The 24,627-nt window shown below is 44.8% G+C and overlaps 1 protein-coding gene across 1 annotated transcript in view; it reads left to right on the forward strand.

Moving 5' to 3' along the window:
- Positions 1–24,627, forward strand: part of SPTLC3 (serine palmitoyltransferase long chain base subunit 3) — a 120,293-nt gene that overhangs the window by 55,136 nt on the left and 40,530 nt on the right. The window contains exons 5-7 of the mRNA XM_061622566.1: positions 4,983–5,107; positions 13,219–13,312; positions 19,276–19,381. Coding sequence (XP_061478550.1) covers positions 4,983–5,107; positions 13,219–13,312; positions 19,276–19,381 — 325 coding nt within the window. The remainder of the gene's footprint in view (positions 1–4,982; positions 5,108–13,218; positions 13,313–19,275; positions 19,382–24,627) is intronic.

The following is a 24,627-nucleotide window of genomic DNA, read 5'->3' on the forward strand; positions in this document are numbered from 1 at the left end:
CATGGCAGCTCTTCTTCTAGTCACCACTCTGGGAGCAATAGCTGCAGACTAGCAATAGCTGTGATCTGATAACGTGCTAATGATTGCTCAAGGGTATGTCTAAATGAGCTCTTGGGTTATCAGTAACTCCTGAGGACCCATTGTAGTGGGTTGGTTTGCATCCTACTTCATAGCAATATGAATGATATACTAACTATCCAAAAGGAGTCAATGCCAGTTGTGGAAATTGCCTTCTTCGCATGTGTGTTGAGGCTACAATCTGTTTCTACATTTGAGTAGGTCATTTTTGGCTTTTTGGCATATCAGAAGTTTAAATTTCATGTGGCCTTTTTGTGACAGGTTGCCAGGAGGAAGGGGCTGAAAAACAAGGCCACCTCCGGTTCCAGAAGTTGCTGCTTTATGCAGTTTAGCAAAGCAAAAAAGTTCTCTAGTAAGGATCCAATTGGAAATCATCAAGGTAGCTTTTAAAATGCTGCCACCTAATAATAATAATAATAATAATAAAAATTTATTTCTAAGCCGCCTATCTGGCCGACTTAACGGCCACATAAATGTTTTAACGGGTGTTACAGAGAGGTTGGAGAAAAGTAAAAGAAATCATTGGGATGATTAACATGGTTAACAATTGGTTACAAACTCATGCTGGTATAACCATCTAAAAGTCCATTGTTAATGTTGCATCTATTGCTGCAGCTGCCTTTGTCTGCAAGGCCGTATAATCAAATGTTTGCTCCCTCCCAATGATGCATCAAATGAATGTGACTATTACCAGCTCTGTATTTTATAAGAGGATAGTAATCTCTTTTCTATACAGTGACCCTGTGAGGAATAGCAGGTTATCATGTACCATCTGTCAGAGACCTTCCATGTCAAACCACACTATACCCTTTAAAAAGTAGCCCATAGACTACTTTGTTGTACTTGTAAGTACCTTTTAAAATAAGATAACGCAGATGGTTTTTTTAAAAAAAAAATCTGCTCGTGAGAACAGGACTGAATGGACTTGATATCAGTCACATGCAAAATTGGCGTGGACCTGTTTTGAGTCTGATCAGTTCATCTTAACCTCATAGTGTGAACTTGCTTAGAGAGTTAAAGTCCTCTCACTCATCCACACTATATTTAGCATTTTACTTTTTCACACACTTAACATGGAAGGATCGGTCAGGAAAGGTCATGTGGCATGTCTACTATGCTTTTTAACAAAGATAAGAATTAATAAGCTCCTTACAGCAGCTGGGTGCTTTAGACTGACAACATGTTTTTTGCTGCACTATCAGAAGAAAGCAGATTCTTGCTGCTGCACAACATAACAATATTACATTTGTGAATGTGCCATGGTGTCTCATGAATAATTCATCTGACTGGGAAAAATGGTTCATATGACTCCCAATCTGCCAGCTGTGAAATTCCTAGAGCTTTATAAGAGACTTGACTTTCAGCACAAATATAGCACTCCACCATTGCTTGACACTATCCTTTTGAGAGCTAGTTTGCCTGGAGAAAAGATGAGGCAAAGTCTTCCAAGCCTTGGCTTTCTGTAACTCCTGACATCCCCAAACACCTTGGTGAAAGCTGGTATAACTTGTTTTAGTCCCAGTACTTTCTTTGTATATGTAACCAACAACTCCAGTGAACATATGAAGCTGCCTTTGACTGGCAACAGCTCTGTAGGATTTCTGGCAGGAGTCCTTCCTGGCTGTACCTGGAGATTCTAGGTGCAAACCTGTGGGGGTTTTTTGCTTGCAAACTCTGTGCTCTGCTACTGAGCTATGACCCTTCCACTAAGTATAATATTGGTGGATGTGACAAGTTTTATACCCACCATCATGCAGATTTCTCCTTAGAAAGACTTGGAAATCGAATCAAATTGTTAACAGCCACACTTCAGTTAGTTCTGTCCTCTTTGCATTAAAATTGGACATAGAAATATGATGAAACTCAGTTGGGCTTTTTATCCCCACCCAGTGTATCTTGTCACAAACTCCCCAATGATAAGATCTCATTGGTGCCTCATAGTTTTTCTTGAACACCTCACCTACCACCCACAGAGGTTCCACTGTAATTAGAAATGTGCAAAGTGAAGGGCTGGTCTTGCACACCCTTGTCAATCAGGTTTGGCTTTTGCAAAGCTGAATCAAGAATTGGTTTTCATTATGGTCCAGGAGCCATTGTCATGCAGATGTAGCTGAATGTTGATATTGCCTGAAACATATTTGTTAGGGAATGTTCAGTTTGTCATACTGGTTTTGCCTATGACAAAGACGATCATGCTTTCCTAACCTGATGAAAGTGACCTTGCTAATTACCAGAAATGGTAATTCATTTGAACAGCCTGGAGTGTTCAGTTATCTAATTTGTCATACAATAATTCAATGGACATGTCATATTTTCCAATTTAAAGTGGGGACCAGAAGCCAAAGGTGTTACATTTTTGAAGCTATAGGGGGAAGTCTTGGCTATAAAGTTGTGTATACAGTTTCAAGAATACATTGGGTTGGATCCAGAGTCTTCTGCAAATAGGGCTGCAATCCTGCAGAGGCTTACAGAAGAAGGGAAGGCGGTTTTCATTAATTCCCCCCCTGTGGCCTCCCGCACCACCTTTCTTGCTGTTCCGGAGGGTCCCCCAATTTTCTGGAGCAGATTTTCATAGAGGGGAAAGGGGGATCAGCAAAAATCATTATACACCCCATTCTGTGAACAGAGTAATCTGTGAGTAGAACTTAGCTCATGGGATCTCTGGATCCACCTGGAAATAGTAGCTATTTAGTACACTTTATGAAAATTAAAAGTATAAATGCTGTTTGCATTTTAGTTAAACAACATTTTGTTCAAACAATAATTACCATTATTTGATGCTGGCAAACAGCTGTCTCTTAAGTTATCCGAATTTATTTTGTCAACTGGTGAAAACTTTTTTTGTTTAAATTAACTTACTACACCTCTATACTACCTAATAGCTGAAGCGCACTGGGCAGTTCACAAAATAAAGGTTAAAAACATAAAATGCGAGAATATAGCAATAAAACATAACATAAAATTTAAAACTAATTAAAATAGCCACAGAATAAAACCAAGAGCAGAGTCCAGTAGCTTTATAGTTATGTCCTCTGGCCTAGTCTTCCTCATCTTGCTTTGTCATATATCAAAGAGGAGTTGCTAATCTCTGCTCCATCTTTGTCCCTTACATTGCTTAAAAACTTGCATTATAATAACATGATTGTAACCTCCTTTCTCCTGTCAGTTTCCAGATGCTCGATAGCCATATTTAGGAGTTATCCATGTGTACAAGGTCCCCTGATGTCCATATCAGCCCTGTCCCCTAATGTCCATATGTTGCGCATGGATGTCTGCAAAGGGGTGCACGTACACAGTTAGCTAAGCATATATTGTAAATAAAGCCTGGTTTTGCTCATAAAGATGGTTGTGTGGCAAAGAATGTGAGGAAAGCATCTTGCCTGAATTAGGGCCTCTAACAGGCTGTGAGACCATCAGTTCTCACAGCTGAATCCAGTTAATTAGGCAGTTAGTGAGAACACATCAGCTTGAGACTGGTACCTCAAGGCCACAGGCCAATTAGGTGCGAGAGCTCTACAAGATTTCATCATCGGAAAGCCCTCTGATTGGGTAATTAATTCCTGGCTATTGTTGAGCTTTTTCTCATAAAAGCGGAGTTGAGAGGTTGGTCTGTTGCTCAAGATTTTGGCTTGATGCTAACACTCAAGGTTCAATGCTTAATGCCGTATCCCAGTGTTACTTGATATTGAGGTTCCATCTTCCCGATGCTATCCAGGCCATACATTTCTGCAGGAGATGTGGAACCATGAAATTACTCTGCATGTCTTCCTATAATTTGTGAGTGTAGATAGGTTAGACAGATCTGTTATTTTTGTCCTATGATTGAGTTCTCTGTAGTTTTTGTATTTTACCTAACCTTCTGGGTGTTTGGTGTAAGGAATTACTTTGCTGCTATATTTTTGCACTTATAAATTTATTTTAATAAAGACTAACTCTTATTTACCAGTGTGTGTTCATTGCAAGGGAGATTTTGGCTCTGAATCCAGCATCTTGGCCATTTAGCCGCAGACTACCGTATAATTGGGTATTTTGCCTTAAGGCTCCAAGACAAGCATTTTGGCTCTTGTCTTTTGGAATCCTTGGCAAGTCTATTTCAAGCACTTTGGGTTTCCCCTTGGCCCAGAGTGGCTGAGCATGTTTAAGGGGTGGTGGCAGTCTACCTTACAGGGTTGGCGTTTGGCTTAACCCAGTCCTGGTAAGAGAAGCATGGTTTGTGCTTGGCTGGGTTCAAGTGCCTGGGAGTTGACCCCAGCAAGTTCTTTACAACATAGGCATCCCTTTTGTGTACATTCACCCTCAGTACATGGACATCAGAGGCACTGGCACACTTCTGCTTCCAAGTAGAGCTACTAGCTCTCTGGCTGGAGCCAGGCTGTGTGGATATGTATTTAGCTACCCAACTTCTCTGACCTCTTTGTATGTTTTATAGTGAACATCTACAGAGGAAAAGGGACCGTGGAGGTTCCCTATATAAGTGGGAAATTCTTAAAGATTCTGAAGGAGGGAAAGGGAGTAGAGGAGCCATACAACTCCAGGGGAGGAAGAGTGAGACTAAAGGCACAGCCCCATTCTATCAGTTGATAATTCCTAAAAGAACAGTTTTCTTACAATTACTAGATTTGCTGGCTTACTTTATCAGAGTTGGTTCCTCTCCATCACCAGATCCTAGGCTGTATTATCTCATAGCTACTACTTCATCTATGTGAGGAAGAATAGCACTTGAAATTGAACACTTGGATATGTTAGTATGCAGGATCTTTTAAATTATAGCAGTTAGTATAGTTTGTATTTTCTCTCTGTTGCTTAATTCCCATGTAATATGTAGAGTAATCTGCTGGATATAATCTACTTCTTGCAAACAGTCTGCATTGATCTGTAAAACTATTTTTAAATGTTTACAACAGGAAACCTTGATAAAATTGTCGAGTTAGAAAATCTGGTGGCACAGTTCCTGGGTGTTGATGCATGTCTGGCATTTGGCATGGGCTTTGCTACAAATTCTATGAACATTCCCGCGTTGGTTGGGAAGGTGAGTGAATAGCTTATGGAATGACACTGCTCTGTTCATCTCCGGAGAAACTTTAGAGCCTTGTGGAAAGCACTCTCTAGAGAACGTGCCTGGCACCATCATTGTCAGTTTTTAGGTGCCAGGCTAAGACATTTTTATTTAGTGAGGTTTTGATGGTTATGTTGGCCTCTTCAATGCTGCTCATCTTTCAGGGGGGTAAAGTAGACTTGTTCTTACTGTATTGTTGGATGATTGTAGAAATTGTGTATTTTAATTTGTGTGTTTTAATTTGGCTTTTACTTGATTTTACCTGTCTGTTTTTTATCTTAGTAAGTCACTTTGATACACTTCTTTTGTATGAAGTGAATAACAAATGCAATTCATAGTGATAATAATTTGGAGGGTGGATAGCCTTTCAAGGAAGAAGGATTAGTGGTGGTGATCTTTGGCAAGGTGAGCAGTGGATAGTAACCAGACCTATATAGGAGTGTGCTCTCCGGGGTTCCTGAAATATTTAGAATCCTATTTATTTTACCTCTCCTGAAGAACCTACTTGTGGCTTGAGAGCTTGCTGATCTAATAAACTTATTCAACTTTAGTGCCTGCCTTTACTTTAATGAATAGGCAAAGCTGTAGATCCACCAGGAACTTCTCCAATTTAAGTCCTGCTGAAACTGATAGTAATTGTGAGCTGGTTATAAATACTCTGAATAAATAAATGTGCAAGAATGCTCTCATTTGATTGGGCCTTCAGCACAAAAAGTTTGCAATGGCTTATCCAGTGGTCTTTCTTTGTTTCATGTCTTCCATGTGCATCTAACTATGTCATGTCGATCATTTTCCATAGGAAGTGGGCCATCACTGTGGGGAATAGTTCCACCTATCGTGCGAAGGCAAGAATGTTTTTGAAGTCAAGACTAGGGGCGTCATGCCCCTCCCACTCTCCAGTTCATTCTTGCCTTCGTACGAACAAGATTGGAATTTCACATAGCATTTAGCTAAGTCTCGTATTTGTCTTTAAATCTTTTCTCTTTTTCTGTGTGTGTTTAGCCTCTGAGGGTTCCCTCAGGGACCGCGGCTGCGGCTTCCTCACCCTTCCCTCAGAGCTATTCAGTCCATTTTATTGACTTGATTGGGGGCTCCCTCTGAGACCGCGGCTGCGGCTCTCTTCGTTTTGGCAGTTTCTAGCCCCCCCCCCCGCTCAGTTGTCTCTTTAGCCAGGGGGCTTCCTCAAGGACCGCGGCTGCGGTTCTCCCCTTTTGATCGCTTCTGATCGCTTCTGATCGCTGTTAACCTCCCCCCCCCCGATCGGTTGCCGCGGCTGCGGCTTATCCGATCTCAGCGGGAGCTCGCAGCTGCGGCTCCCGCCGTTAACCCTCTGCCTCAGATCGCCCTCGCAACGTGGCTTAAATCCCACTGAGGGCTTTTCAGACCGCGACGGCGGCTCTCTCTGCGGTGGTGGCCGTTTTTCCCCTACCTGTTTTCTCCAGGGATTTTTTGGAGCCGCTACTGCGGTTTTTGGCGAGATCGTGCTGGGCAGCCCTTCCCCCAGTTCGCCTCCGACGGCCGCCATTGCTTCTTCCCTCTCTGTCATTTTTTTTCCCGCTCCTTTTTTCCGGGCGCCATTTTTTTCTTTCAGAATTCGAATTTCCCGCCCTTTTTGTTCCCCTTATTATCGGATACCTCCCCTGCAGACTATCTATCCGTACGTTTGTGTATATGTGCTGCTGACTAATTTACACACGACTGATTTACACACATTACTGTGGCTGTAATCATAGTGGCTGAATTGTATTATCAAGGCTGGAGCTCCAATCCCAGTGGGCTGGATTGTATTATTAAGGCTGGAGCTTTAATCCTAGTGGCTGGATTACATTATCAAGGCTGGAGTTTTAATCCTAGTGGCTGGATTACATTATCAAGGCTGGAGCTTTAATCCTAGTGGCTGGATTACATTATCAAGGCTGGAGCTTTAATATCAGCGGCTGATTTGTATTAAATCTGATTTACATTACATATCCTGCCCCCTATGGGGCCGTGAACAAGCCAAAAAAAAAAAAAAAACCCAGCCTACAGCACTAATCTGAGTGTGCCTACTCTAAACAGCCTATATTATATTAACGCTGATACCTCTGTGCATTCTGCCCCCTCTGTGGCAGTGCATTCGCCATCTGCCAGTGTATCCTACCCCCTCCGTGGTAATACGCTGTGCCAGTTCGGGTCTTTACATCCTGCCCCCTCCGTGGCAGTGTACTGCACCCAGGTTCATATAAGATGGCAGAACAGCCAGGCATGTCACCATCAACACACATGGTGCCAGATCAGCCAGACATGCCACAATCAGCCAAGCCACAACATACTAACACGTCTAAGACCAGACATGCCAAAGCACTGGCTAAGACAAAACATCTTTCCAGCCATAGTAAACCAAAGCGCCCTCGTTATGTCTCTGTGCCAACAACCACCACAGCACAGACACACATAAGTGATATTTTCCATTCTCCTGCTACTGCCTCTGACGAGGAAGAGTTTGTTGGCTTTCCCCCTCACGGTTCGCCTAACGAACCTACCTCTGGCTTACCGCCTCAGACATCTGTTCCAATAGCCCACCAGGCACATACATCTCACACATCTGGTCTGCAGCTGTCTCCTGATTTCCTCTCTCAACTCCAAGCCATGCTGGCTTATTTCACACGAATGCAGTCACTACCACAGGTTCCTGCCATACCCCCACTCAACATGGACCAACGTGCGTTCCATGCTGCTCATCCTTCCTGCTCACCAGATCCTTTCGATGTAGCCAGAGGCAGATGTACGGACGAAGCCTCGTATGCGGAGGAGTTAACTTTCACTGACCATGTTGAAGGAGACGACTGGAGCGACTATTCAGATCATGAGGAGGATACATCGTATCGCTTGTTCAATACCTCAGATTACCAACCGCTCGCACGTAGGGTACTTCATACCCTTGGTCTCCAGACTGCGCCTTCAACTTCGTCTGCTCCAACTCTCAAAGGGGCCAAGGTCCTCAAATCCCCTGCACCTACTGAACACTACATCCCGGTGCCGGACCCAATTGCCAAATTAGCTTCCGAAGAATGGGCCCACCCACTCAAAGCTCGACGCTTCAAGAACATGGCTGACAGACTTTACGCCCTAGCCCCAGACTTCGCCACCAAGTTAGATGTCCCTGGCATAGACGAACCGATCGCTCTCCTCGTTTCGCGATCTATCTTGCCCAGGGAAGGGGAATCCCACCTAAAAGATACTACTGAACGTCTAATAGACTTCGCCCTCCGCAAGAACCACGAGGCCACTGCCCTATCCATGCGTGCCTCCGCTTCAGCCTCCATTTTCTCCAGAGCATCTATGATGTGGCTGGATGACCTTCTAGAGGATGATAACCCTGATCCTGTCGCCTTCAAAAGAGCACTATTGAAACTACGTAAGACAGCAGCCTTTGTGGCCGACGCCACTTTGGATGCCACCCAATTAGGGGCACGAGCCATGACGACTCAAATAGTCGCTCGTCGCACCCTCTGGCTTCGTCACTGGCAAGCTGATTCAGCGGCCAGATTAAACCTGTCCAAGGCTCCTTACTCCGGATCTCTACTCTTCGGTGAGGAAGCTCTAAAGGCAGTTCTGGTTGATCCAAAAGACGCCCACAAACCGGTTCTAGCCACAGTCAAGAACATCGACCACAGGCCCTTCAGGCGATTTCCCTCCTTTTCGAGGAACGCGACCAGGAGGACGAGGCCGCGATTTCAGACCCTATGATTCCAACGCATTCAGGGGCTCCTGGAACCGACGCCCCCAGGGCAGAGGTCAGTACCGAGGGCGCAGGGGCAACTCATCGTCCTCATATAGGGGAGGTCCTCGCCTACACAAGTAGTATTAACGCCATCCCCATAGGTGGCAGATTACTTAATTTTGGAGATCGATGGCTGCGCCTTACTACGGTCCCCTGGATCAGGGACCTCTTCACTTATGGCTATACCATAGAGTTCTGGGCAACCCCATCAGACAGATTCCACCCGTCTCCTTGCCCAAGGGCACCAGCCAGGCACAACATCATGCAGACAGCTATACATCACCTCTTGCACATAGCGGCAATAGAGCCAGTTCCCACAACTGAGAGATCGGAAGGGGTGTACTCCCTCCTATTTGCTGTGCCAAAACGAGATTTATCTTGGAGGGCGGTATTGGATCTCAAGTTTGTCAACCGTTTTGTAACATACCGCAGGTTCAAAATGGAATCTCTCCATTCCATTACCGAGAGTCTGCATGAAGGAGACTTCCTGGCTTCTATCGACCTTAAGGAAGCGTATCTCCATGTACCCATTTGCATAGCCCACAGAAAGTTTCTTCGGTTTACCTTTGGCCACCAACATTTTCAATACAGAGCGATGCCATTTGGCCTCTCCTCTGCTCCAAGAGTATTTTCCAAGGTGCTACTCATCCTAGTGGCTTACCTTCGGACCCAAGGGGTTCATATCTACCCATATTTGGATGATCTGCTCATACGGGCCAAATCTGAAGAGCTGGCTCATCATCATTTAATGATCACCCTCAATGTTTTGCAGACCTACGGCTGGCTTGTCAACTTCGACAAAAGCCATCTCCAACCAACCCAACGGCTACTACATCTTGGGGCAATGTTGGACACCCTGCAGGCAATGGTCTTCCTGTCTCCAGATCGCATCACTGCCATCACAAGCATCGCAAGGTCCCTGATGCAACAAACATCCGCAGACGTCATGCTTCTCGCCAGAGCGCTCGGGATGTTTATCTCCACAATCCACATTGTGCCCTGGGCTCGAGCTCACACTCGGCCCCTTCAGTGGACTCTGTTGCCTTTTCAAAAGGACATTGCCAGCTCCAACCATCGCAAAGTTCGTTTGAGCCCCGCTCTGCGCCTCTCCTTCCGCTGGTGGACCAAGGTTCAACACCTCTCCAAGGGCACGTCGTTCAGAGAACCCCGCAGAACCGTCGTGACCACAGACGCCAGCCTCATAGGTTGGGGAGCCCACTGCAACTCCCAGTACGTTCAGGGGGTTTGGCCCAACGCAGAGCGATCTCGAAGCATCAACTGGCTGGAACTAAAGGCTGTCCACTTGGCTCTATGTCATTTTCAGTCTCTGTTCCCTTTGCATCATGTGCTCATTCGAACAGACAACACGTGTGTAAAATCACATTTAAACAGACAGGGGGGCACCAGGTCTCGTCCTCTGCAGGACTTAGCCTCCCTCATCTTTGTCTGGGCAGAACAACATCTACAATCCCTGAAAGCAGAGCACCTCAGAGGGATTTTGAATGTGACAGCAGACTGGCTCAGCAGACAACAGGTCTTCCCGGGAGAATGGAAACTTCATCCAGCCATTTTCCATCGTCTCCAGTGTCGATTTGGCACCCTCTCAGTCGACCTGTTTGCTTCCAGTCACAATTGCCAGCTTCCAAGGTACTTTGCCCGATACCTGGACTCAACAGCAGAAGCAGTGGATGCTCTGACAACACCGTGGCCAGACGGTCTATTGCACGCCTTTCCTCCCATACCATTGTTAGCCAAAACCTTGAGGAAGGCGCGAACCGAAAGGGCACAGCTGGTTCTGATAGCACCATTTTGGCCACGCCGACCGTGGTTCTCAGATCTTCTGGCAATGTCAATGATGGATCCTTGGACACTTCCAGTAACGCCAGACCTCCTATCCCAGGGTCCAGTACTGCACCAGGACCCTACTTGGCTCAATCTAACAGCGTGGCGTTTGAACGGAGACACTTGAGGTCAGCTGGACTGTCTGACGCTGTGATTGATATTATTTTGGCCTCGAGAAGACCATCTACCACTCGAATTTATCAACATACCTGGGTGGCTTTCTCCAAGTGGTGTCAGTCCCACCACCACGATCCATCCCAGGCCAATGTGCACCAGGTACTCCAATTTCTCCATAGTGGCTTTATGATGGGACTTCGACCCAACACTCTACGTAGACATGCGTCTACTCTGTCATCCATTCTCTCAGTGTCCTCTCCTGGAGATCATATTTCCTCACATCCGTTCATTAAACATTTTTTGAGGGGAGTCGCCCTATGCTCTCCGGCTGTTGTCCATCGGTTCCCCTCATGGAGTTTGCCGAAAGTCCTGCAGGCTTTGCAACGCCCTCCGTTTGAACCCATCAGGACTGTGCCCCTACGCATACTGTCCTTCAAGGTCCTGTTTCTGATTGCAATCACATCTGCCAGACGCGTTTCAGAGTTGGGCGCATTGTCTTCTGCTAGACACCTCTGCGTCTTCCATAAGGACTCTGTTGTGCTGAAGACTGACCCTTCCTTTTGTCCCAAGGTCGATTCAGTTTTTCATTGCAACCAGGACATTGTTTTACCTTCCTTTTGCCCGAATCCTACCCATCCGCTCGAGAAGGCTTGGCATTCGTTGGATGTTCGGAGGGCTCTCAAGACATACCTGTCTAGGACCCAAGAGATTCGAAGAACGGAGTCTCTGTTTGTATCCTTTCATCCAAGGTCTATGGGGCATAAAGTATCTAATTCTACCTTATCTCGTTGGTTAAGGGCATGCATTACTTTAGCATATGAGTCCCTGAAGCTGTCAGTTCCAGCTAGTATAACGGCTCATTCTACCAGGTCAGCTGCCACCTCGGCTGCTTTTGCCACTAATGCTCCTGTTGCCGATATTTGTAGGGCCGCAGTCTGGTCTACCCCACACTCGTTTATAAGGCATTATAAAATTGATCGTTATGCCTCTGCTGATGCTTCTTTTGGCACACGAGTGTTGCAACAGGTTCTGCTGATGCTTCTTTTGGCACACGAGTGTTGCAACAGGTTCTTAATGAGGATTAACATGTGGGTGGTCCCTCCCTATATGGGTTGCTTTGGTACATCCCACAGTGATGGCCCACTTCCTATGGAAAATGTACCATTGGTCTCACCTGAAAGGTGATTTTCATAGGAAGGGGCCATCACGACCCTCCCAGTTGGAGGATGACTAGTGATTTTATCAATGGGTTACATGTTATTGTTTCCATATTATATTTAAATGTAAGAGTGAAGTCAAGACTTTTAGTTCTGTTATGTTATGTAGTTAGGTTAGAGTCATGTTGTTATGCATGTGACTATTATGTTATTTTCCTGGCGGGCCTGTTGGCCTTGTTCTTGTATTTTTAGATATCTCTTTTAGACTCGCTACGAATGAACTGGAGAGTGGGAGGGGCATGACGCCCCTAGTCTTGACTTCAAAAACATTCTTGCCTTCGCACGATAGGTGGAACTATTCCCCACAGTGATGGCCCCTTCCTATGAAAATCACCTTTCAGGTGAGACCAATGGTACAATTTAGCACATTGCAGAATATTTTTGTATGATGGCTTATATGGTTCCCTGAGGAATCTGGATGGGCACTCTTGGAAGCAGGTTGTTGGACCATGGGCACTTGGTCTGATCCTGCTGAGCTCTTTAGTTCTTATTTGTCTGCTAGTACTTAGGACAATAACTACTGCTGGAGATAGTATTTTAACTTCTACAGGACTACTGTTCCTGTCATCCCCAAAAACTGAGCATGCTGTCTGGGTTTGATGAGAGTTGCAGTCCAACAACATCTGGAGGTGTCACATTGGCTATCCATGAACAAGAGACCATTCAATATTTTTTCATTTTTCACACTTAAAGTGAAAACTAACCCACCAAGGAGTATTTAGAATGGGCACAAGGGACTCTTGAAATAGACTTGTATGGCCTGCATTTCTGTTAAGAATGAATGGTTGGAACAAGACGGCTTACGTTTTCAGTCTGTCTTTGTTTCAGCCGTCACCTGATGGCCAGAAGGTTAAGTTGTTGCCTTCATGAAGAATCATGTTCAGAGCTGGCTTCTTTCCTGCTTGCATTATTTTAGATAACAAAAATAGATGGTTCCTCTGAATCTAACAAAGTCTCAGTCAATCAAAGGTCAAAAATTGGACATTGATGACAATTACATACACCAGATAGGTCAGTGGATGTACCAATCTGCTATAGGTGACGATCAACAATACCCAGTTTTTGACTTTTACTAATAATATGCTAATTCAGTGATGTGGGTGATGTTATTCTAACTCCTTGTGATTCACTATTTACTTCCACAGGGATGTCTTATTTTAAGTGACGAACTGAATCATTCTTCACTTGTTCTTGGTGCGAGACTCTCAGGTGCTACAATTAGAGTCTTCAAACACAACAGTGAGTATTAATGCTGGGTATGTTGGATAACAGATATTCAAGTGGAATGAAACTGATGGGTGTACTCAAGGCATTTTCTGTCAATTAATGTATGATAACTTGCTGGAGATAATAAGTCTAGTGATATTAAAGTATGTGTTTGTACTTCTAACCTTTGCTGTTTTGCACAACAGTCCTTAAATTACCCATGGTGAGGCTTTACTATCATCTGTGGTCAGGGCCAACCTTGGAGGTGGGTGAGCTGGGCAATCGCTCAGGGCATCATGCTGAGCAGGAGAGGAGTGCTGACTTGAATGGCTGTGTTTGTTGAATGTACTCTCTGCAGTGAGCTAGGGTGGCAAAAATCAAGTGTCTGTAACCCCTTTTTCAAAGTTCTATGGGTTGTTTGGGTACTAACTATAAAAATGATCTTCCTTCAATTAGCTTTAAAGTTTTTTCCCCCCTAGTTTCCACTTCGATGTCATTCGCGCTAGGAACAAATCAGGGGAACACATTTTATTTTGAGAGAACACTACTGAACTCTTAGCACTTCAAATACTATAAACACAATATAAGAATAAAATAAAGGTGTAAGGTGCAAGAGGTCACCTGGATACTTTTTTTTATAACTTATTTTGAAAAATAAAAATAAGGGATTTTTTAAAATAAAGAATACTTGCCAAAAGGTAGGACCTGCTACCAAACAAAAAAAAACGTATCTGTGATAGTTCTGTGTTGCATTGTGCACTACTACTGCTCAGAATGTGGCTTTTCGAGTTTTGGCTTGTGTGAACAGTAGCACAGGGGCTGAGAGATCAAGATTTTGAATAATGTTGTTCTCAGTTGATAGGCAGTTACTACAGGGGAAAGTGTTGTAATGGTGTAAGGCAGGCCTTACAGGACGAATCCTTCCTGAGTGAGTAGTGGAGAAGGCCAGCAGCAGGCCACAATCAGACCTGTGAGAGTGAACCGCAGGAAGCAGAAAGAAGCTCTGACAGAAGGAGTTTGGAATTTGGAAGAGATACTCAGGAGAAGCACAATCGAGTCCCTATTCCCTTAGCCCCGTGTAAGAAACAAATGAGGCACATCTATCATTCTGCTTGAACCCAGGGCAAGGAGGAGCTGCAAGTGAGAATTCTCACATGTAGTCTGTGCATGCAGTCATTCTCGCATGTGGCCTCGAGCTTTGTACACACATGGATGTGTGGCCCACACCATCACACCTGCACCAAACCCCATAAACCCTCTGGGTGACCCTGCAAGGCTGACCATGGGAGGGGGGGCAAAGGCACTCTTCATGCAATCAACTATTTATTCTAGGGCCAGCCCTAAAGTACTTTTGGATGAGGCTTTACCAAGGCACTTCTGTGTTGTGACATAATTCCTGTGCTCTGAAGTTATTTGAAAATCTGTACTGAAGAATAACTCAAAAATAACTAAAAAAAACACTCAAAAGTGACATATACTTGGTGATTCAGGTAAAACTTCATGAGCACATCTGAAAACTGTATACTGAACTACCTGCCTGAAGGCAAAGTCTTATAACACATTTTTAAAGCATAACAGATTTATTGTGGTGTACAGTAGGGCCCCGCTTCTTGGCTCCAGCGGGGTGATCAGCTGGAGGGTGGCTGGAGCTCCCCCCACTCCAGCTGATTGCGCCAGAGGAGGGGAAGATCAGCTGTAGCGTGCTACAGCTGATCTCCTCTTCTGGCACAATCAGACTCCTGCTGGAGCTGATCGTACCTGAGGAGAGGAAGATCTGATCTTTTCCTCCTCTGGTGCGATCAGCGGGTTAGGTTCCAGACGCTCGTGCTACAGCTGATCCGCTTTTCGGCGGTTTTTGCTTTTTGGCAGGGGTCTGGAACCTAACCTGCCATATGAGTGGGGCCCTACTGTACTTTTTTGTGGACTAGAATCCATGTCATGCATGGAAAGTTATCCCTAGCTGGCAGGGGTATGTGTGTGTGTATTATCATCAGCACTGACTGAATGGCATTAAGCTTTAGTGCAATTATTTCAGTCTGTATTCTTTCATTTCCCTGTGACCTTACTGTTACAAAACCCTGTGACTTACAAATGTATGTGCTTAGTAAGCCGGAGTAGGTGTAGTCTAATCCAAGACCCAGTTTAAATCAAGGTAGTAGATTTAAGACCCCACCTTGAGGGACACATCTTACATTTGTTTAGGATAGCAAACTCTCTGAAATCTTTCAGTAGTAGCCCCTATATCTTGTGGTTTAAATCATTATCAGAACTGCACCTGGGAGCCAGACACTTGCATTAATATCCAGCTGATGACAACCATAGAGCTTGGTTGTGCTCAGTTTTTCTCTGTCCTTATGAGAGATTGAAAGTAGGGCCAACTATTAAACAAGATTCCAAGAGAAGAGTTCACACAGAAAGGACTCAAGTGAAAACAATGAATTCTGTAGAATTCAAGTTGTCTTCCCCCCCCCAATAATCTCTGCTGAAAATAAAGCATTGTTCTGCATTTGCTTTGTGTATTAAATGCACAAACAATATGCTCTTAGTAAAACACTTGTGCTTCATGTTTGACAGTGCAAGCACCTTTTTTTCTTGTAGAAGTTAACACTGTATAGGAAAAATGTCATGCATTCGTATGCTACATTCATCTGAGCATTCTGATGGATGCCATTCTGAAGGATGACTTTATGCATGGGGCCATCTTTCCTGTTCATAAATACAGACACTTTTCTGAATAACATACCGTATCTTACAGAATACGTTATGTGCTTATAGCAATTAGAGCATAGAAATCCTCTTAAAGAATTCATGAGGGCACTACAAGATATGTGCCACTTTTCCTATTAACACCCCCCCCCCAAGCCTTGGAATGTTCATTCAAACCAGGCCACTAGGTGCCAAGCGCTGAACAGGTGCTGGAGCTCCAATTTTGTGGTGTTTAATAGTGCTACTATCTTTAGTCATCCTTCCCACCCAACTATTATCATGAGTTCACTCTGATAAAAGCTTGAGTTAATAGTCCTAGTAAATAATGTTAAACCAAAACTAAAAATAGCTTGCTAGTTCAATAATAATAATAATAATAATTTTAATTTCTGTGTCGCCTATCTGGCCAAAGGCCACTCTAGGCGACGTACAAAACAGTTAAAACACAATGAGATAAAATACAATAATACAATAAAAAACAGTATGAGAATAATATAGCAGCAACAATATTAAAACAGGGTAGGAGGCATTTCAGTCACAGTAATTAACCCTCCCCGGAGATCCCAAAGGCCTGTTGAAAGAGCCAGGTCTTTAAGGCTTTACGGAATACATTTAGGGAAGAGGCGTGCCGGAGATCTTGTGGGAGGGAGTTCCAGAGAGTGGGGGCCGCCACTGAGAATGCCCTCTCTCTTGTACCCGCCAATCTAGCTGTTTTTGTCGGCGGGATTGAGAGAAGGCCTTGAGTGGCTGATCTTGTCGGGCGGTATAATTGGTGGCGTTGAAGGCGCTCCATAAGATAAACTGGGCCGAGACCGTATAGGGATTTAAAGGTTAATACCAACACCTTGAATTGGGCCCGGAAAACAACTGGAAGCCAGTGTAGATCGAACAACACTGGTGTGATGTGATCCCGGTGGCGACTATTCGTAAGTAGTCGAGCCGCCGCATTTTGTATAAGTTGTAATTTCCGGACCGTTTTCAAGGGTAACCCCACGTAGAGCGCATTACAGTAGTCCAAACGAGAGGTGACCAGGGCGTGTACTACCAGGGGGAGCTGATGAGCAGGAAGGTAGGGTTGCAGCCTTCGTATGAGGTGTAGTTGATACCAGACTGCCTGGCTCAATAGAAACCATAATACTGGCTGTAAAGTTTTACTCATTATTACTCACTTTTGTAAAATACTACTAGAGGTTTTCATGTGGTGTTCCTTGTTCCTGAGAGGTGCAATCCACCTAATAGCTAGCTAGCTAGCCTCTAGTCAACAAAGGTTTATACCACAAGATCCTTTCTAGTTTTTAAATAAACATATTGACATACCTCATAGTTAGAATTGGCCTTTTATTATAAATCAAAAGTTTCCAGTGTTTCTCACTACATAGGCAGAACCTTTCAAAAGAATCCTTTCTGCTCTAAGACTCTATATATTCATGAATTCATTTGCTGAATATTCTTAGTGCACTCTAATGCTGTCCTTTTTAGCAAAAATATTTTGTACAGCATCTGGTCGGTATTTGAAAAATTGTGCACAGCAGAGGATAATATTGAGATGAGGAGTATTAGGATGGAATATTCCCATAATTGTATTGATTTGTTACAAATAGAGCCAGTGTAGTATAGCGTCTGGCATGTTGCATTTGGCTGTGGAGAAATGGGTTGAAATCTCTGCTTGGCTATGAAGGTGGGTGGGTGGCCTAGGCCAGTGGTTGCCTAACCTTCCCCTCCCTACTCTGTTTGAAAATTGCTGAGGGTCTTGGCAGTCCTCTTAATGATTTTTCTGCCTAACTGTAATGCACTGTGCTAGGTGCTGTATGATTTAAATCATACTTTTATTGCTGCTCTTATTTCTTATATATTGTATTCCATAAAATGCAAATTGTAATACATTACAAGAAATAAAGCATTAAAAATACAATGAAAAATCAATATGAATATTTAATATGATGGATGTCCTGTCTCCCGTCTTCAACCACAAATCTACAGACATTCTGTGAACCACCTGAATGAAGATTGTGGACCACTGGTGGTCCACACACTGCAGTTTGGGGACCCCTGGCCTAGGCAAAATGTTACCTCTGATGGAATGCCCCAACTGTCCAAATGAGGTTTTGATGCTAAGAAAAAAAATTCTCAAGCTTTTAAAATAGTTCTTATGTTGATTTTTGAGATCTTGCTGCCCTTTTAGTCTTACTATGCTGTTCGTTTTCATATTTCATAATTTCATACAAATGGTGATATTAAAAACACCTATAATAATAAATGTGTCTCAGGCTTAACCTACTTTGCAAGGTTCTTAGGCTAAAATATTTCTCTGAGCTCCAGGAAGAAAGAAAGATGGGGCTTAGATGGTTCAAATTTATCATACTGCAGAATGGTCAATGTTCTCTAATGTCCCATGTACATGTTACTTCAGACAGTGGCTACCACCAGCTTGAAGAGTTTTCCAAAGTCCATTTTATCGTCTACACTCCTGGCGACAATCCTTCTAATAGGGAGGAGTGCAGAAGATGTAAACGCTAGCTCTGCGTCTACGTGTGTGCGTGTGAGGGAGAGAGCATGGAGTAGATGATAGTAACTCTGTCACTCTAAGTAACAGAAGCGCGGTCTGTGCTTTCCAAAATTTGGAGACTAGCAAAGCATTCACCCTCTAAAGTATTTGAACAATTCCATTGACTTGTAAGAAAGAATGACTTTCTTTCCTGAAAGAATTTCAGCGTTTGGAATAGTGTTCATGGCTGTGTGTGTTTTTAGAAGTCTTTTCTTGTAAAGGTGTGGGAACTTCTGGAAGTTACTGAAGTACAGCTCCCATCATCCTTGGCCATGCTTGGTGGGGCTGCTAACAGTTAGGGTTCAGCAACATCTGGAGGGCCAAATATTCCCCACTCCGACTGCAGTGTCTGACAGAAACCAGCAAACCCTATACTGTCTAATAAGTCTGCTGTTTTACTTGACTATGAGAGCCTCGCCAGTTCATGACCAAAACACATTACATCAGGTTAATACATAACTAATGCTTGATAGACAGATTTTTTTCCCTAAGTGAGAGGTTATGATAGAAAAGGCTTCTAGTTTATATTGTTACAATAAATATCAAATTCGATCGTAAGAGTATTTTATACAGATGCTTGATTTTGCCTTCCTTACCATTATATGCTTGAAATAAAATATTGATAAAATGGATTCTGATCATGCTGTATTCGTTGGTATCTTGAATATAGTATAGGAAGGAGGGCTAAAGATGCCCCCAAAGAAATTAAATATTTGACAGTCTTCTCTTGTGTTTTTAAAACTAGATGTACAGAACTTAGAAAAGTTTTTGAAGGACGCAGTAATTCATGGACAGCCTCGAACCCGGAGAGCATGGAAAAAAATTCTAATTCTTGTAGAAGGCATTTACAGGTATGTAGAAGTTGTAACTCCAGTACGACTCCAGGTTGGCTTGCTTCAAACAAACAGTAGCTAATATTGACAACTATTTGATGGTTCATACAAAATAACAAACTGCTAAAATTAAAAATGAAAGTTTAGCAAACATGAATACTGTTGGCTAGGTAGTTTCTCTTCTCCCAGTGACATAAGGTATTGAGATTACATACAGGGATGTAGTCATCCAGCGTCTTGGGGGTCTTAGACCCCTTACATTTTTGGGAGCGGGATCCCTATGTCTGCAGCAACCTATGATCCAATCAGCATGAAAATGGAGAGTGTTAGCCGCTGAGAAGAGTTTTCAAACATGTTTCCTTGCCCTTTCCAGCAAATTAGAGTGAACACTTCCTTTTCATGTTTATTGGGTCCTAGAGCCATCTGTTGTTATGGGAAAAGGCATTAAGAAGGATCTCATTCTCAACCCAGCAGCAAAAAAAGTGGGGAGGGGGTGTGACTGTGACTATCATGAAGGGATCCTCACTTCTGAATTTGCCATTACACTACTGATTACATATGTTACAAATATTTTTTTAAAAAGTGTACCAGTCTGCCTTTTGGCTAGCAAAATAAACGTGTATGTTGTTCAGAGGGGGAGCTAAAGCTGTAAGTAACAAATCTGGCTGAAGATACTAGGTGCTGGAAGTTGCTCTTCTGGAAAATTTAAGGAATGAGGGCTATTAAAAGTGTCTGAAGCTTGAACTTGTTATTTCTCAGTGGGAAGTTTTCAAACCCAAGCACCCTGAAGTTGGCTTCATCTGAGCAGGTGAGCAAAGAAGCTGTATAATCTTCTGCCAACCAGTCACTTTTAGATCAAATTTGGTATCTGCAAGCTGCTTTGTTGCCTGTACTGGGGGGGAAAGAACAGTGCTTATGTTATCCCCACAGGCAAAGACCAATTCGGGGAGGGCAATTTTGATCTGCAAAATTTAAGGAGAAAGACTTGAGCAGCTTCTTCCCCGTCTACTTTTCACATGCTCAGATGTAGCCTGCCCCAGATCGTTTTTTTCTTTGTTTTTGTTCTTTTTTTAAAAAAAGAGGAAAGAATTGTAGAACTCCAAAGCCTTATTCACCCATTAAATGTAATCCAGGAACAGAACATGGGAGTAGAGACTAGCATGCTGGTTCCGCTTCCCTGTCCCTTCCTTTCTCATACCCCACTTCATGATTTAGAGGGCAACAACTTGTCCTCAGCTTCTTCTATAGGCTCCTTGTGTGATGTACAACCCTGAGTTTTTCAGGATTCTACATCTCACACGCAGCTTCCGCTAATGCAAAAGGTTTCCCACTGTAGACAGTCTCACTCCAGCCCACGGAAAGCAGGGTCAGTACCTTTGTCCCTGCTTGTGCATTCTGCTTCAGATTACTAAAATATCTGGGATCTTGTAACATGTAATTTGATCCTGAGAGTCTTAAAATAAAAAAGAACAAACCCATCTTGTAAGAAAGACATGGCTTGGGGTATTTTGTTTTGACTTTTTTTTAATAACATGCTATGAATGAATATTTTCCCTGAATGCCAATCCATCACGTGGGTAGCAGTCTGGTGTCCAAGGACAGGAAATGCTCTGAAGCTTGTAGCTTGAGGTAGTAGTTAGGCGTTGCTGGCTTGCAGGCCCCAGTTCATTTCCTGTCCTGGTCCAAGGCAGATGTCTTAGTCCTGCTCCCTACGTGAGTTTTTTACTAAACTCTTTTCCTTCATTCTCTCCCGTTTTTCCCCTTTCTTTCTTTCCTTGGGAGGTGGGCTGTGGAGATTTGTCTTCCCGCCCCCTCTTCCTCTTTGCACTTTTTAAAGAGGGTTTTTTCTTCCTTCCTTTTCGCACAAATGGGCGCCATTTTATTTTTTACAAAATTTCAGGAGCCCCGGGGGGCCGCATGCTAGTGAACCCTTTCAGCCTCACATTCACTACAGCCAGTTTTTCCCTTTTCCCTGGCCGCCTCCTCTTCGGGCATCCCCTGCAGGGTGGCGAGGTCGCCTGCAGCCTTGGTTTTCCTGGGGCTGGCTGCCACATCCACTCGCCCCCACCCCTGCAGCTACCACTGCTGTTGTTCCTGTAGCCCTTTGTTGATTTCCAGGGCCGGTCAGGCAGCGCCGCAATCAGCTGTCTGGCAGCTCCCCTCCTTTTTTCGCGGTAGGGCCACATTTGTTTTTCCTGGACAGCTGTCCTGATTCCTGGGGCTGGCATATCTTGAGCAGCGCTGCGTTAGCGTTTTCAACCATCCAGCACTCAGCTGTGTGGCGCCCCCCACCCCCTCCATTGCTTTTTCCTTTTCCGAGCAGCTCAAGTGGGGGTAATAGAGGTCCCTCTATTCCCCCCCAGTTCGTTTCTTTTAAAGATCTCCTGAGCAGCTCAGGTGGGAGTAATAGAGCTCCATACAGTTTTCTCTATCCGCATAGTGCCCCCTCCTGGTTAAAAATAATTCCTCTTTTTGTTTTTCATTCATTACTATCATAGAGCTTTCTCTCCAGGCAGTCAGGGTCACAGCGCCCCCTCCTGGTCTTTAAAAATAAATAAATACAAAACGAAAGGAAAAATATTACCTTTCCCCTTTTGCTCTCAATCATTGTTCTCATGAGAGGAGTCACTTTACTATCTTCCAACAGTATTGACTCCTTCCTCCTTCCTTTCTGTCCCCTCTCCACTCTCCCACTTGGACTGGGCCTACGGTGAAAAAGTCCCCACAGAGGACTTCTCAGCCAGCTGCAATTCAGAACTCAGAGCTCCCACCCCATATCAATTGCAGTACTGGGCAAAGCAAGCCTCAACACAGTACAAGAGTCCCCATAGAGGACTTCTCAGCCAGCTGCAATTCAGAACTCGGAGTTCCCACCCCATACCAGTTGCGGTACTCGGCACAGCAAGTCTCAATAGATGACAACCACAAGGCTATATCCAGTTTTCATATGCTCTCCCCCCTAGCCAATCGTGGCAGCGGGCAGAGCAGAGTCCTCACTGAGGAAAGAGGGCCAGGTGACTTTCAGGTGCGCACTCTCCCCTCCCTAGCCAAGTGTGGCAGTGGGCAGAGCAGCCCTCCTACATGGCTTCTAAGCAGGACAGTGCAGAACAGTCCTGTTCGTCAGTCGCGCAGTTGTCTCAGCCTAATGTGAACCAGGCTCTACCCCCCAGCCGGACAGAAAGCCTTGCAGCCCCCACCAGCTATCACGACGTGGTTGGACCCACCCAAAGCCAAGAAGTCAAGGAAGGCATGCCACAAGGGGCTACCAGTCAGTCCTCAAACAGGGCTAGATATATGGGGCAGGAGGAGCAGGCCCAGGGACCCGTGCCAGAGTCAGTACAACACCTTGAGGGCCTTGGTCCTTCAAGGCAGATAACGGACAATACAACCATTTTAGAGCCCTGAGAAGGTGAGTCTAGCGGGCTTTCACCACAAACAGCTCGCTTAGTGCGCTCTTCGAGCTGCTCAACTTCGAGCTGCTCAACTGTGCTGGGACCATCAAGGGGCAAGCATTTCCACCTGCCTTGCCCCACCCCTCTGCCTGGGCCTTATCAGGAGGAGCTGCAGGCTGAGAGGTGCTGCTGCAGGGATGAGACTGTGTTGGGACCATCAAGGGGCATGCTTTTCCACCTGCCTTGCCCCCCACCCGTGCTCTTAGTGACATTTTTCTGGGGACTGCCCTTTACCAGGAAGATGAATGCTTTTGGTTTGCTGCTCCTGTTTTTTTTAGAGATGTTAGGACTTTGTTAGTTTGATTTTTAATTTTTTTTGTAAATTGTTTTTATTTGTATTTTGTATTTGTATTTTTATTTGTGTGTAAGCTGCCTTGGGGGCCTATTTGGTCGAAAGGTGGCCTAGAAATAAAACATTACATTACATTTACAGTCCCGTACTAGGAGGGCACTGGCCGACAAGCTCTACGCCATAGAGTCCGACTTTATGGAACTTGTCCAAGTCCAGTCAGTGGACAGTCCAGTCCTGGGTCTCGTGTCAAGATCTATCCTCCCCAAGGAAGGGGAAACACATCTCAAGGACCCCACAGAGCATCTGCTGGATTACGCTGTGAGGCGGTCTCACGAGACCAACGCCATTTCCTTCAGGGCCTCCAACACTGCATCAGCCTTCACCAGGGCCTCCTTGGTTTCACTGGATGAGTTATTGGATAATCCTGACCAGGACCTGGAACGCACCAGAAAGACTCTTTTAAAGCTTCATAGAACAGCGTCCTTTATCACAGACACCACAATGGATGCCTCTCAATTCACAGCCAGATCCATCGCTGCTGACATCATGGCATGCCACGCTATATGGCTAAAGCACTTGGGATGCAGACAATACATCAAAGGCCAACCTCGCTACTAGACCTTTCTCTGGAACAAAGCTTTTTGGCGACGAGACTCTGAAGGAGGTGCTTTTAGACCCTAAGGTAAAGAGAAAGCCTTACCTGGTGACTGCAAGAAGGGAGGACAGACACGGCCAGAGAAGATACGTCCCCTACAACTCCTCCCAGTCCTTTCCAGCGGGAAGGCAACCAACAAGAGGAAGGGACTATGGACCCTCCTCCTGCTACTCATGGACTAAGTCCCACTACCAAGCTAAACCACGACCCATTCAAGGAGGTAGGCCAAGCTACACGAACACCACTCCCAAATGAGGCGGCCGGCGCCAACATCAATGACGCTATGGACATTTGGGGCTGGTTCCTAAGATTCACCCCTGCCTGGAAGGCCATCAGGGCAGATGCCTGGGTCCTCGATACAGTCACCAGGGGCTACTCAATAGAATTTTGCCACCCCCACACCACAGATTCATCCCATCCAGGGTTCCCAAAGGCCCATCGAGAAGACTCATCATGTCGGTCGCAGAGCAATACCTGATGGAAATCCAGGCCGTAGAGGAGATTGAGCAGTCTCAGCGTGGCTCAGGCGTATACTCTTGTCTTGTTTATTGTTCCCAAACAAGATCTCTCCTGGAGAGCAATTCTGGACCTCAAACACCTGAACAGGTCTGTGAAGTACCGCAGGTTCAAGATGAAATCCCTGGCCTCCATCAGGGAGGCATTACAGGAGGGCAACTACCTGGCCTCCATGGACCTGAAGGAAGCTTACCTCCACATTCCAATCCTGCTTTCCCGCAGGAGGTTCCTGAGGTTCTTGTTCGGTCAACAACTTTTCCAGTACAGGGCCCTGCCCTTCAGCTCCAAGGGTATTTACAAAGATCATGGCAGCTGCGGTTGCCCACCTCCACCTACAGGGGGTTCATAT

This window comes from Rhineura floridana, chromosome 4 (genome assembly GCF_030035675.1).
Source record: "Rhineura floridana isolate rRhiFlo1 chromosome 4, rRhiFlo1.hap2, whole genome shotgun sequence".
NCBI classification, from domain to species: Eukaryota; Metazoa; Chordata; class Lepidosauria; order Squamata; family Rhineuridae; genus Rhineura; species Rhineura floridana.